General features: G+C 36.3%; 1 protein-coding gene and 1 pseudogene across 1 annotated transcript in view; both read left to right on the top strand.

Moving 5' to 3' along the window:
• The window catches only part of DNAH7 (dynein axonemal heavy chain 7), a 208,265-nt gene that overhangs the window by 183 nt on the left and 192,632 nt on the right, over positions 1–15,450 (top strand). The window contains exons 2-5 of the mRNA XM_039844299.1: positions 4,891–4,953; positions 9,691–9,753; positions 13,997–14,105; positions 14,874–15,021. Of these exons, the coding sequence (XP_039700233.1) occupies positions 4,891–4,953; positions 9,691–9,753; positions 13,997–14,105; positions 14,874–15,021 (383 nt within the window). The remainder of the gene's footprint in view (positions 1–4,890; positions 4,954–9,690; positions 9,754–13,996; positions 14,106–14,873; positions 15,022–15,450) is intronic.
• On the top strand, positions 11,062–12,966 carry LOC120587487 (keratin, type I cytoskeletal 18-like; annotated as a pseudogene).

The following is a 15,450-nucleotide window of genomic DNA, read 5'->3' as shown; positions in this document are numbered from 1 at the left end:
CTTCTCCCCGGGCTCGCCCCTCCCGGAAACTTTCCTCGCATTTCAAAAGTGATTGAAGCCCTTGTCCTTTGGACTCCACAGTTGTGATCCCACGGGGTACAGCTTCCTTTACCCCAGTTATGGTCTAGGATATTCAGGGGGCTTTCCGTGAAAACTTATGTTTCCTTTCCAACCGTTTGTCTTTGATGTTGTCATAACAACCAAACATGTCAGTCGAGAGCAGTGTGCCCACAGATTAAACTACAGCCCCAGAGTGTCCCCAGTGTGCTAATGGTGGATGTGTTTGGGTGAGGGGAAGCTCCACGAGTAGTTGCAGTGGGTTTGGGCTCCGAGGCTGGCATCCAAGCTCCTTTCTAGCTGTTCAACTTTGGGCAAATCACTTTGTCTTTCTAAGCCTTCTCTCTCTTTTATTTAGAGGGGAGAATCAGAACGTCTCTTTTCTAAGGTTGTTGTGAAGTTCAAATAAGATACCATACCATATCATATGTGAAAGGGTTTGGTAAATGGTAAATAGAATTTCTTCTTAAAATATCCTCATGGCACATAATAAAAGATGCATGTTGCAATAGGTACTTTTCAGAATCTTTATTGAACTTAAGAGCAACTGTAAACAAAAGAAATACAGAACAATGTTCAAACTTTTTAATGCTAGAACAGAACAGGAAGGCCTTAAGCCTAAATGTTACTCTGGCTATCTAAAAAACAACTCTAACTCTCTAGATGAATATGGAAAAGGCCCCTTACATACCCTGGTACTGAATAGAAAACAATTGCTTTTAAGACTGCAAATTTTGCTTAGCTTCTTTGTTTGACACTAAATTATAATTCTTTTCTTTTCAAATCTTCATAATTTGTTTGTAGTGTTACAATTTATTGTGGAAATGATGTTAAAAGGTGATTTATTCCCCTGTCCATCAGGTTGTAGTTACTAACAGAAAATGTCAAAACCTTAATTCATTAATTAATCAAATAAGTAGTTAATGCCTAAATAATCAAGAAAATTTGCTTTCAGCACTTTATTGAAATGTGTAATAAATTGAGAACTAAGAAACAGATTCACTTACCATTTAATTAGTAATTAAAAGTAAAAGAAGAAATAAACAAACAAACAACACAAAATTAAGATAAAGATTACTAAAAAACTGAGCAATTAGAGTAATAGACTGTGCTGTTTTTTCCTACGTGGTATTGTAATCAACGTCCTTTTAAAAAATTTTGTCGTTGTCTCCATCAATATACATTAAGCAACTCATTTGCTTGATGCCCATTTCAGTCTTTGGCCTGATCTTAAATCATATTCTATGTTGTTAAAATTTATATTACATGTTTACTATATTTGCAATGGTGTTTCTAAATAGCTATTTTTTCATAAAGCTCCTAATTGACCAATTTACAACTAAAAAGCATCCACTATAACCTATTGGCATTTAAGTTTTAAGTTCTGCTTCATGTTAATAAAAGTAATGTTTAGAAATGACACCCATAATCCTTCTCCCCCTGCCCCAAAAAGGACAGATATTATTAAAAAGGCAGTAGGATCTTGAAAGAATGGTCATGAGTCCATGTATGATTATTTCCATCTTCTTCATAGTATTTTAAACAGCAGAGGTCCCTCTCTCACTGCTTTGGTTGATTTATAATTTGAAAACTCTCGATGCTCTCATTTATGCTAATTTTGAGTATAGTTTTCTTTTTGAAAGGATAAAAGTTTTTCTATTTTAACCTAAAACAAATGGAATGGATTAAACTTTTGGAAATGCTATTTTTATGTGACATTTACTTATGTATTCATTTAGTTTTAAAAAAGTAAGCAGGTGTTAAAATCATATTTGCTGAAGGAGATTTTAACATATTCATTTCATTAGTGGAGGGTTGAGAGTGACATGGCATTTTTCGTAAATAGCAGTCTGAGTTCTTAAGTTAGGTATTTAAAGATATGTCTTTTACAACTGCTCGTTTCATTTTTAAAATTAGTTAAAACATAAAATAAAGCATTTTGAGTTTCAGTTCAAGATATATTCATAGATTCTGGTCATTTGATCAGAATGGTTAAATTTGGATTATATGGAGTTTACAATATCCTTTCCAATAGCCAAGTAGTTGAAAATCAACAAAATAAAAAAATGAATGCAAAACCAGAGTACTTAGGAAATACCTAGACTCTTTAGCAATTTTAATTTTGATAATGTAAAATTATAATAGGATCAAACAGAAAACAGATGGCATTCTCAAAAGTATTTAACTGAAGAAAACATAAAATGACCATTTGCAGAGGCATGGGCATGGTTAAGGAAGGAACCAAGAGAGATGAGGAGGCATTTAAGGATTGTTAGCAATAGGAAGTTGTAACCATTCCTAGGAATGAATGAAGGGTCAAAGAAATGGAACATCATTCTTAAAACCTGGTGAGAGCTGGGCTTGGAATGGCAGTTTCCTGGCAGGAGCTGAGCTCTGGAGGAATTCAGCTACTATCAGAAATATGGAAAACAGAGTATTAGGAAAGAAATATCCTAATCCCTCTCTTCTCCTGATCTCTAGCCTCCTACTGGTGCCTCTCATTGCTTAATCTCTGCCAGAAGCAAGAGGTCTGGGATCCCAAATGATGTCCATATGTAGAATTCAGCCTTCTAGTCACAGAGCAGGAAGAAAAACATGGAGATTTGATTGGGGCAAACAAAGAAGAAATATCACAGAAATTATTCTAAGTAGATGTAGCATTCAGAGACATTTCCCTGTTTACAAATTCGTTGGGATTAAAAGTTTTAAAGTCAGTTTGTTTAGATCCTACAATGCATTTTTCATCCAAAATCCTTATACCTGAGAATATGTCTAACAAGAGATGGATAAGACAATCATGAAGACTATTACGAAATGTTTTTGAAGGATACATTTCCAGGATCTGAATAAATACGTTATAGTCATGAAGAAGAATGTCAGTTTTCTTCAAATTATTCTAGAAATTCAATATGTTTCTATCAAAAATCAAAAATCTTCCATGCAGTATGGATCCTAAAGTTCACATGGTAGAGAAAAGGTCAAGATTGTGTATAATTTTTAAGAACAGCAAAGTGAGAGAATTGCCTTATAGATTCAAGACCTATTGTGAATCATGGTGATTTAGATGATGTAATACAATTTGTTTACAGATAGACAAATATACCAATGGAATTAAATAAGGGGACAACAATAGACATGCACATATACACGTGTAATATATGTGTACATTATATTCACATACTTGGTGTGTGTGAGATACAAGAATTGTGTTTATGCTAAAATATATGCCAAAAGACGTTTATTGAAACATCTTTGGTAATACAGAAACATTGGGAATAAGCTAAATGTTCATTCACAAGAAAATGAAATAGAGAAAATTCATTACATTTATATAGTGGAGCAGTATGCAGCTATGAAAATCAGTGAGTAAAGTATTAATGTAAGAAGTGAGAAGACCACCTGCTTGCATGCCTAAAACGTTTGAAAGATCTCCCTGTGCAAGAAACTTGCTGGAAAGCTGCCCTTAGGGATAACAGTGACACCTATTGGAGGGTGTCTGCCCCTGGGTCAGTCACATACCACAGGCTGGGAAGGTGCCCATTGGCAAGAATGATGACTCCTGGCAGGTGTATCTTGGGAGCAACAAGAAAAAGCACTGAAACAAAAAGAAAATTTTCTTTCTTTCAGTCTCTCTTTTGAACCCTCTATTAATATTGTGCCAGCTGGAGAAATATTTATAGATTCCTGCTCAAGAATCACAAAGGAGAGCAAAAAGCATAGATTTGATGAGAAGATGCAAGAAATTGATAAGTGGCCAAAGCATAACTCATGTTATCCGTTTTATAAAAATCAAAAAATCACTCTTAACAGTGCTTCTTCTTACATAGATGAAGTAAATTCCTATCATGGAATTATTCTCTATTGCAAAGAAGATAAAGCATTCTTCTCTGAAAGTTACTGCTAAAAAGTACAAATATTACTTCTAGTAAGTTGAGGGTGTGTTAACCTGAATACGTCGTCACCTTAGGAAGTGGAGCACTCTGAAAAAAATAAGTTGTAGCCATAGAGAAGAGAGGTAGGGCTGAGTGAACTTTAGATGCTATTAGATTCACATAAGTTCCCAGAAGATATGATGATTCCCCCACTGAACTGCCTAGCACTCTTGTCAAAAATCAATTGCCCATTCTATTCCTTTGATCTATACGCTTATCTTTATTCAGTCTTCATTACTGTAGCTTTGTAGTAAGTTGTGAAATCTGGAAGTGTGAGTCTGCCAGCTTTGTTCTCCTTTTTCAAGATTATTTGGCTTCTCTGGGTCTCTTACATTTCCATGTGAATTTTATGATCAACTTGTTAATTTATACAAAAAAAAGAAGCAGTTGGGATTTTGATAGGGAATGTGTTGAATCCTATGGAGGGAGTATTGCATTTTAAGAATATTAGTCTTCTGATCCATGAGCATGGGATGTCTTTCCATTTAATGAGGTCTTCTTTAATTTCTCTCAATAATGTTTTATAGCTTTCACTGAAGCCTTGCACGCCTTTGGTTAAATTTATCCCTAAGTATTTTATTCTTTTTGATGCTTTTGTAAAAAATTTCTTTCTTAATTTCAATTTTGAATTGTTCATTCTAGTGTTTAAAAATACAATTGATTTTTGTGTATTGATCTTGAATCCTACAACCTTGCTGAACTCATTCATTAGCTCTGATTTTTTTGTGGATTCTTTATGCTTTTCTGTACAACAATATCATACCATCTATAAAGTATGTTTTAGAATATTTTGGATAATATATATTTTACTTTATATTTGACATTGTAAAATTTGGTTGAGTGAGTGAATTTTTGCATTAACAGAGTAAACAGGTTTTTTTTTTTCATATTTTTCATGCAGGATAAACCAGCCAGCAAAGAAAAATCCAAGACACCAGTAAGATTTTTACCACAGTTATCTACGGTAATTTGCCAGTATACTATCATACTTTATTGCTTTTGTAATAATGTTGTTTACTAGTTTTAAACTTGCAAATAAGTTACTGAATTTCTGACTTTAAATTCTGTACTCCATTTAATTCTTTTCTGATGGAGAACATTTATGAGATACGTATCTTAAGAAAAATAACTATCTTAATAAACGAAGTATAAGCTATAATTACTAGTATATAAAGAATATTTAACTATTCTGAATAATTGAATTGTGAAGATGATCTAGCAGAAGCAGTGTCGGAGTCAGGAAGCGACTTCAGTTACAGCTTTGTCACTAACAGCTCTGTGACTATTGAGGAGTCACTTCTAGTTTCTGAGTTTGAGAATGAAAGGTGTTGATTTCATGATCTCTGAGGAGATGCCTCTTCTAGCACTGAAATGCTACAGCTTTTTCATTATTTGACTTTAAATTATTGTTGTCTTGTGGAAGATGTAGTTAGTAGACATTTTAAGTTGATAAAGTACTGGACAGTTAGATTTTACTGCAGTAAAATTTACTGTTGAATAATTATGTTGAGTTTAATGTCATTTAGTTACACACTTGTGATTCCTGGGAGTTGAGCTTCGGTAGAAGGTCAATGCAAACATTATTTGTTTGGAAGCATATTTTAAAAGCTCAAAATGAGCTATGAAATGGAATCTGCATTGCTGCATACAGAGAAGATTCCTAGTAATATGAAATGAAAGATTCTCGCAGCTTAAAAAAACTTGAATGAAAAATTTTAGGTGAATGTTTAAACATTTCAAAGCACATATTTAATTATGAATCTGTTTGTATTGATAATGGCGAGATTATCACACCATACTCTATAAAATAAAATCATAGCATCTTTTTTTTTTAGTTCTGCAAATATCTATTTTGTTTTCTAGTTTAAAAGACAAAGACCTGAAATGAAATAGACATTTTATTTTCTCTTTAAAAAACAACAAATTTTAAAACTGAAAAAAATTGCTTAGTTTTTTAAAAAATTTACTACCATAAAGGTGTAGAAATAGCAACTAAATTTAAATTTACTTACTGAATCAATCATCAGTGGCTCAAATGAATAATTTCTTCTAGCCAGTGAGGCATATAATTATCTGAAATTATTTTGTCTGATTTAAACCATATATTGTGTTCATATTTGACTGTATCTTGCAAATTTTCTTTCATATCATTTGAGTTTCATGTCTTTTAAGAAAAATTATATTTTTGAGATATTAAATCCATTGAATAATTTTTTTTTTTTCATTTGAGTATTAAGGTTTGCACTTGAATAAAGTGTTCTGGTAGTAGTTAAGACCTAGAGTGATTTTCATTACAGACCTTCATGCTCTAGAGGTGACCCCCATAGTTGAAATGAAGGTGACCCAGCACTGGTGGCTGCCAGTCTCTGTGAGCTGGCGATGAATTCTCCCCCTTTGTGTATACCTCACTCATAGCACTCTCACAAATCTTAAATGTTTTATGAAGCAAGATGAGAGTGGAATGGAAAGGCAGACACAGAATGGAAGATGACTGAGTTTTTAAAGTCGTCTTAGCTTTCTTTCAAGTGGAAAAAGGGCCTGAAAAAAAATTTATATGCACTTTATTTGGGGAGATGACTCCAGGAAGCAGGAGTAAAAGATTGGGGACAGTAAAACTAGGTAGAAGGAGAAGCCAATACGAGAATGTTTTAGCAAGTTGGTTGTCACATTAAGCAACTGGGGGTGATCCTGCTATAACCTTCTGAGCAGCTTAGAGCATGATCAGGAGGTAGCATTTACCCATCAGCCCCACATTGGTGGAGGTTGCTCCAGTGGATGTTAACTCCCACCTACTTCTGGCTGTTCATGTGTGTGAAATGGGCTACCCTGAGAGTCTCATGGCACAGCAGAAAGGAAAAGCCCTTTTCCTGAGGTGAAGCACTGCCATTTCTACATGAATTGATGCCAGCAGAGAACTATTCACTGCAGCCATGTGTGGAATCAGAGGTGAGGCCAGGAGGGTGGGAAGGAATGTGAGGCACAAGATTTGATTGATAAAAAAGGTCAGTGGGATTCTCTTAGTGTCAGCCTCACAAGAGTTCCAAAGCAGAGGGAAAAGATGGCATGTGCCTAAGTTATCACTGGAAAATAAAATACAGATTAAAATAGAATTGCTTATCAGCACTAAAAAATATGTAGATATTATTTTTAAATTCACCTGTCTGGTTTTATTGAAGAACAATATTACTTAGCTCGACAGTATGTTGGCTTATGTATGGCTGCTCTTGGTTAGCTAGAGAACCCTATTTATAAAATATCCTATGAGATATTTATTCTGTACTACAGTATAAGAAGGGAACATTAAAGCCCTCACCACCCTTCTCCATCCAGGGTGCTGATGAGACTGTAAGTGAGAGCTCAGCATGCAGAATGGGTGGTGTAGAAGAAGTCAGGTGTGTGGGGGTTTGTGTAGGAGATTAAGGTTGAGTAAGGTATTTTGTGCAATTGTTGTGGCTCTAATACAATGGATCTCATTTTTATTGCCTCTGTATCCTGGCATGAAAAGTCCAGGGCCTTGGGCCATATATCCTAGCACCTTCATCTCTATTATCTACAGCTACATTCTTATCAGGCCTTTGCCTCATCCCCATTCTCTCCAAAGGGAAGCATTCTACTTTGAGAATCCCTTTTGCACCTTTGAACTTGAAAATATTGTGCTCATGTTTCCCTTCACATCCTGTGGTCCACTAGGAACTGCAAAAAAAAAAGCCATTTGTGGTACAGCACTGGATATGTGTGAATCATTCATCTAATCTGGTATTCGTACTTTCAGAAGCACTGTCTGAAGCTCATTGCAATTCCTTTTCCTTTTAAGGGCTTGGTTGACCAATTAGTAATTTTTCTAAGAAAAAGTTACAATTCTTTTAAAATCAGTTTATCCAGCGCTATAAGACTGATTCAGTAGACTGAGATGGAGCAGGGTGAGGGGCTAAAAGAGCAGGATAGGTACATACACAAATTATATTCCAGAAAAAATTTAAACAATAAGAATATTGCCAAAACAGTGTTATGCACATTCAGAGGAGATCACCTGCAATTGTAGTTAAGAAAATCTAAACTTTTTGATATTGGTCTTGAAAAAAATGCCAGATTTTAACAAGATGTTGAGGGGTGTATTGGTGGCTCTGTTTATCAGGGTAATTAATACTTGCTGACATTAACAGGAAGACCCCAAAATCTCAGAGATGTAACCCAACAAAGATTGATCCTGGCTCACATGAAGTCTGGTATAGGTCAGGTAGCCCTCCTTCACTTTACAGTTATGCCGGGCGTACATTTGGCCTCCTCATGAGCAGTGGCAGAGGTGAGAGTGTGATGGATGAGGCACACCAGCTCTTAGCTACCTGACCTGCCAGTGCTCACATTTCACTGGCTGGCTTAAGTCATATGGCTACGAAGTAACTGTAAGAGCAGCTGGGAAATAAAATAGTTTCGGGCATATTCAGGAAGCTTTGGAAACTAACATAAAGCCCCTTTAGAAGGGGGCTTTTCAATATTTCTGACCAAGGATGCAGATGATTAGGGCTGTATTTTAGGAAGGTAGAGGTGACCTTGAGTTACTAGCATTTTCTTTAAATCAAATTGCCCAGATTATTTTAAAAAGCTGCTAAAGTATCCTCACTGCTGACTCTAGTCTTCTTCTTCCCATATATCTTGTTGATTGCTGGCAGGACTGTTTTTGAGATAACCCTTTGTATGTCCTTGCATGATAAATAACTTAACAACATAATTTGTCATCTAAACTGAGATACATGCCACTGAGAGTAAAAGTGCTACCAATTATGCTTGGGCAAGAGGTGTAAACTGGAACTAACTGGGACTTTCTTCAGCAAATTGGGACTTGAAGTCACCTTAAGAGGAGGCTACAATGATTCTCCATTGCCAGCCAGACCAATTAAGCCCCCAAACCCACATTCAGCCCTCCCTCACTCTTAATTGAGGTTCCTACTCAAACATAACCTCTGCGAAGAGGCCTCTCTACCCCATCTAATCTGGCATTTCCCTACTTTCTCTCTTTCTATCCATTTACCCTGCTTTATTTTTCTCTACTGTACTTATTATTTTCTGACATTACCTGACATATTTATTCTAAAATACTGTCTATACCCCCATTAGAGTATAAGTTCCACCAGGGGAGAGACTTTGTTCTGTCCATGACTGTAGATCCAGTGCCTTAAAGACAACCTGACACATGGCAAGAATTCAATAAATCATTGTTAAAGAAGAGAATTGTTATACCTTCTACTTCAGTTGGGCCAAATGCCCTCACCATCAACCCCAACACCTGCTCCCGAGTTGTTACGATGCTTCCGCTGTCTTCAGTAAGCTCACTGTTATACTCTTTGGAGACTCAACTCTACCTCATGACTTAGCTTCCATCCTTTCTCTCTTTGAAACTTTCTTTGAATACTCTGCTCCACACTATCTCCTGTCCTGGATAGAAGCATATAGTTTATAATATTTACTGAACTGTGCACTTTGTGGGGACATAAGCTACATCATTTATAAATTCCTCATTTATACAATAGGCACAAAAGTGGTACAACACTGCTTACCTTATAGGGTTTTAAAGAGAATTAAATGAGATAATTTATGTAAACTTCAATACACAGCACATAATGTAATCAATATAAAATGTATTATAATCAATGTCAAGAATTATTGACAAGATAATTGAAATACTTTGTGTTTTGTCATGCAGGATAAACCAGCCAGCAAAGAAAAATCGAAGACACCAGGAAGAGTTCTACCACAGTTGGCTACGGTAATTTACCTACACACCCTCACTGAATTTTTCCCTTTTAAAAATGTTTATTGGTTTTTAAACTTGTAACTAAATTTCTGATTTTGAATTTTGTGCTCCATTTAATTATTTTCTGATGGAGAAATTCGATAAGGTACACATATTAGAAAAAATAACTATCTTAATGAAGTAACTGTAAGTTATAATTTCCTAGTTATGTATAGAATATTTGAATATCCTAGATAAAATAATTTCTAAGATGGACTAGCAGAAAGTATATCAGTGCTGGAGTTAGAAAATGAGGCTACAGGTTACAGGTTGGTCACTAATGACTCTGTCCTCTGAGGGGGATCACTTACCTCTCTGAGCCTCAGTTTCTGAGTTTGGATATGAGCAGAGTCAATTTGATGATCTTTGAGAAATATCTTCCAGCAGTGAAATGCTATGCCACAGAGGATTCCTCAGATCTTGCCATTCTTTTTTTATTATTATGACTATAAATTGTCATTGTCCTGTGGAAGAGGCAGTTAATAGACATTTTCAGTTGATAAGTGCTGGGTAAGATATACTTTACTGTAATAAATTTTACCATCTAGTAATTATGTTGAATTCAATGCCATTGAGTTATGCTCTTGATGTCTCCTGGAAATTGAGCTTAAGTGGTTCAATGCAAACATTATTATATTTTTTAATTGTGATAAAATATACATCACATAAAATTTACCATTTTAATCATTTTAAATTAAAATGTAGTTCATTGGTATTAAGTACTTCACATTGTTGTGCTACCATCACCACCATCCATCTCCATAACTCTTTCATCTTCCCAAACTGAAACTTTATCCATTAAGCAGTAACTCCCCATTCCCCCACCCAGCTTATGGCAACCACCCTTCTACTTTCTGACTCTATATATTTGACTACTGTAGGTCCTTTATATAAGTGGAATCATACAATATTTGTCCCTTTACATTAAATAGCATCATGTTTTCAAGGTTCATCTAAAGCATTATTTTTTGAGAGATATTTTAACAACCGAGAACAAATTATAAAATTGAATTTGTGTTGCTTTATGTAGAAAAGATTTCTGATAATTTAAAATGAAGGACATTTTTTCACATAGAAGTTTAAATTAATATTCTTAGGTGAATTATACTGAACATTCCAAAATACACATTTTAACTGAAAATATGCTTTTATTGATAACTTGATTATTATGCCAAGTTCTATAGAATTGAGCCATAGCATGTTTTTCCTAGTTCTGCAAAATCTATCTTAAATTTTCTAATTTGAAAGACAAACCTAAAATGGAATAGATATTTTATTTTCTCTTTAAAAATTTAACACATTTTAAAACTGAAAAAAATAAAAATTACTTTTGGTTTGTTGTGTCTTGTTATTATAAAGGTTTAGAAATGTAAATGTAAATTTCCTTATTTAGCGGGTCAAACCTGAGTCTTGGCCTCTTGCCTTCCTCCCCTAACAACATGAGCTTCAGCACTCACTCCAGATTCTCCACCAGCTATTGGACCCTGGATTCCATGCAGTTACCCAGCCACCAGGTCCAGCCAGCCGGCCAGCAGTACAGCCAGCGTGTATGCAGATGCAGAGTGCTCAGGTTCCTAGACCCCCATACCCCACTCTACCAGCATCCATGATGGCCAGGAGTCCAGAGGCCTGGCCTCATGGATGGCTGGGGGTCTGGCAGGGAAAGGGGGCATCTAGACTGAGAAGGAGACTGCAATGCTTGAATGACCACCTGGCCTCCTGCGTGGGGAGAGTGAGGAGCCTGGAGGCTGATAGTTGGAGACTGAAGAGCAATATCTGGAGACACCTGGAGAAGAAGGAACCCTAGATCAGAGACTGAGGACATTATTTTAAGACCATCAAGAACCCAAGATCTCAGATCTTTGCAAGTTCTATGGACAATGCCCGTATCGTTCTACGGGTTGACAATGTCTGTCTTGCTGCTGATGACTTCAGAGTCAAGTATGAGACAGAGCTGACCATGCACCAATCTGTGGCGAGTGACATCAATGGGCTTCGAAAAGTCATTGATGACACCAATATCACTTGACTGTAGCTGGAGACAGAGATTGAAGCTCTCAAGGAGGAGCTGCTCTTCATGAAGAAGAGTATGAGAAGGAGGTAAATAGTCTGTGAAACCAGATTGCCAACTCTGGTTTGACCGTGGAGTTGGACGCCCCGACTTTCAGGACCTCAGTATGATCATGGTAGACATCTGGGCCCTGTATGACAAGCTGGCTTGGAAGAATTGAGAGGAGCTAGACAAGTACTGGTCCCAACAGACTGAAGAGAGCACCACAGTAGTCACATCGCAGACCGCTGAGACAGGAGTGCTGCAACGACACTCACAGAGCTGAGACCACTGTCCAGTCCTTGGAGATCTACCTGGACTCGAAAAAATCTGAAGGCCAGCTTGGAGAACAGGCTGAGGGAGGTGGAAGCACACTATGCCATGCAGATGGAATAGCTCAACAGGATCCTGCTGCACCTAGAGTCAGAGCTGGCCAAGACCCAGGCAGAGGGACAGAGCCAGACCCAGGAGTATGAGGCCCTGCTGAACATCAAGGTCAAGCTAGAGGCTGAAATTGCCACCTACTGCCACCTGTGGGAAGAGGGGGAGGACTTTGATCTTGGTGATGCCCTGGACAGCAACTCCATGAAATCCATACAAAGGACCACCCCCTGCAGGACTGGATGGCAAACTTGTGTCTGAGGTCAATGACACCAAAATTCAGCAGCAGTGGGGCACCCTTTGGGAGGAGCCAATTAAAGATTCAGAGATGATTGAAAAAAAAAATCCTTATTTGATATTCAGTGGATGAGTTTCATGTTGGTGGCATATAATAGTTTAAATGTTTTTGTTGGCTGTTCTAAACCCGGTTTTATGTTCATATTTGGCAATATCTTACATTTTTTCAGCATTCTTTGAATTTTATTTACTTTAAGGGAAATGATATTTTTAAGAGACATTTTCTAAAAATACACTGATTTTTTTCAAAAATATTTTTATTTGAACATTGAGGTTTGGACTTGGATAAAATTCTCTGGCACTAGTTAAAACCTAGAGTGATTTTCATTACAGACCTTCATGCTTCTGGAGGTGATACTTGTTTAAAACAAGGTGACCCAGCACTGGTGGCTGTCAGCTGGTGTGAACTGGTGACCTAATTCTCACACTTTGTGCACACCTCATTCATAGCACTCCTAGCACTCACTCATAGTACAAATCTTTGATCCTTTTTGGAGCAAAATGAGAGTGGAAGAATGGAAAGGCGGATGAATGGATGGATGGATGGATGGATGGATGGATGGATGGAAAAGCATTGATTTACAAGTTGTCTTAGCATATTTTCCTGTTAAAGAAGAGCCTGAAACAAGGATTTTTATGTAGCAGGTAGTTTATTTGGAAGCAGAAGTAAGGGATTAGGGAGAGTAAAACTAGGAAGAAGGAGGTGCCAGTATAAGCATGGGCTATCAAGTTGATCTGCATCTGGAAGGAAGACACAGACTCAATTGTTAGCATTAAAAAATAGGTACATTTCACTTCCATCTGGGTTTACTGAAGGGCCATAGATTCCAGTAACAGTGAGTCTGTGCTCTGGTATTGCAATAATTGGCTCAAGCTAATTAGTTGTTGCCTTTTTAAAGACCTAGGTGTCCTCTTGTCTGCCACAGTCCCTACTACCCTCTATTTTATCCCAGCACTAAAACTGAATGCCAGTTAGCTATCATCACTAGCCTTTCTTCCTCAAAGGTACCTGCACAAATTGTGCAAGTATAAGAGTGTATGACCCTTGCCTTAAATGGTGTAATAAATTCGTGAGTTTCCAGAGTAATCTAGAGATGCCATGAGAACAGGAAGACTTTTTGGAGCTGGATGTAGTAGAACTCATTAGCAATGGAGACCAGCAGCCAGTGCCTTTCATTAAAACAAAAAGCTCAAAAAACACTTGCCAATATCTGGGGGTGAGTAGACTCTCTGGAATGAACTCCCCATCCTAGGTAACAGGTACCCACATCAAACCAGCAGCAGGGCCTTTGCTACTATCTCCCAAATGTTACACACCACAGCCATTCCCAGGGTTGAATATGATTTGTTGTTGAGTGTTTGTGCCTTCTTTCCAGATGCTCTGATTTGTTGAAGGAAATGTCTGTGTTTTTAAATACTAATGCATTTCATGAAAAATTTTTTTTTTATGATTTGTCATATTAATGCTATTTCAATTTCATATTTCAGGTGAGTACAAAGCCTCAGTGGCAGCTGGCAGCTCCATCATTCCATTTGAGTATAAAGCAGGATGATGATATTCCAGAAAAGTTTAGTGTTAAAAATGAACAGTCGTATGGTAAGAATTTTAATGTTCAAACTTAGATTTAAGAACATTTCCTAGGGAAAAAAAAAATCATACAATATTTAGCTAATAGAGTAGTGAAATTGTAAAACCAAAATGACCTTTATATCAAGTAGAAAAATTTATCCCAAATGTTTTCCCTCAGAAAATAATTGATTCCAGTAATTAGCTATTTTAGGCTATTGCAAATGTTATAAAAGCTGATATTTTAGGAGTTGAGATGTTTACAATAAAACTTTGATTTGTTGTAGTCAGAATTTGCCTCTGCATCAAAGACTAAGAATTTTTTTCTAAGAGGGACTTTAATAAGTTGTAAACATTATTTCCAAGTTAATCATTTAAATATTTTTTATTATTTTGAGTCATCAGATTGATTACATTGAATAGTATCATTTTTTCATCATGGTTTTTAAAATTTTATTTGAAATAGTTTCATATTCTGTTTTTGTCATAATTTTAATCTTCACTTTAAGAAGGTTTGATGAAAATATAATTGAAAATTTGAGTTTATTAGCATATTCTTCAAACTATAAAATAAATAAATGGAATATTCTTGAAATAGGCAATGGTTTCTATTATGATGATGTAAAACAGGCGTAGTTTAACTTCCTGATAGTGAAAGAAAATTAATTATACTTATGGTTACTTGAGAACTTAAAGCATGTGATTTTTCCTTGAAATGTGCTTTAACATTTTATTCTAACCACTTAAATATTTTAGCTTACTTTTTAGATGATTAACTTATGCTTTTTAAAAATTCAGCTGAATACATGGAACAGTTTGGAAAAAAGGGCAAATTACTAGATCAAATTGATGATAGTCACGTTGGACCATCTACTTCCAAATTGAAGAGCAAATCTCCACATAAAGAACGTGAGAACTTTCGAAGCACTCTTGTCAATGTCATTATGTAAGTTCTATAAGCTAACCAGTATGTGTTATCCTAGTTAGAGCCTCTGGGAACTTTTTATCTAAAAATATAAGAATTCTGTGCAGCTCTAAGGATGCTCCAAAGTTTTGTTAGAATGAGGTTAAGGTATAAATAAAGAATGAAAGATTGAGCTTAACTCTATTAAGCATGCCCCTTTTCTAAATATCACAAGCTGAAAAGGTACCAGTGTTAACATCTGATGTTGGCTAAGAGAGCAAAATGTCCAGGAGTTCTGGTTGTAGTCATGGTGGCTGGTAGAAGATTTGAGGCAGTTTTTTCCCCATCTCATTGGCTCAGGTGATGTGGCAACCTCTGTATTGTGGGTCTTCTTGTATAGAGAAGGAAGGAATTGATGTGAGGTGATCGGCAGCGTGAGCAGGGCCTGGGCTTGCCTGGTCTGAGTTTTAG

The sequence above is a fragment of the Pteropus medius genome, unplaced genomic scaffold (assembly GCF_902729225.1).
Source record: "Pteropus medius unplaced genomic scaffold, Ma_sr-lr_union100, whole genome shotgun sequence".
Lineage (NCBI taxonomy): Eukaryota > Metazoa > Chordata > Mammalia > Chiroptera > Pteropodidae > Pteropus > Pteropus medius.
The sequence above is the reverse complement of the archived record's forward strand: the minus strand, read 5'-3'. Positions and strand labels throughout refer to the sequence as shown.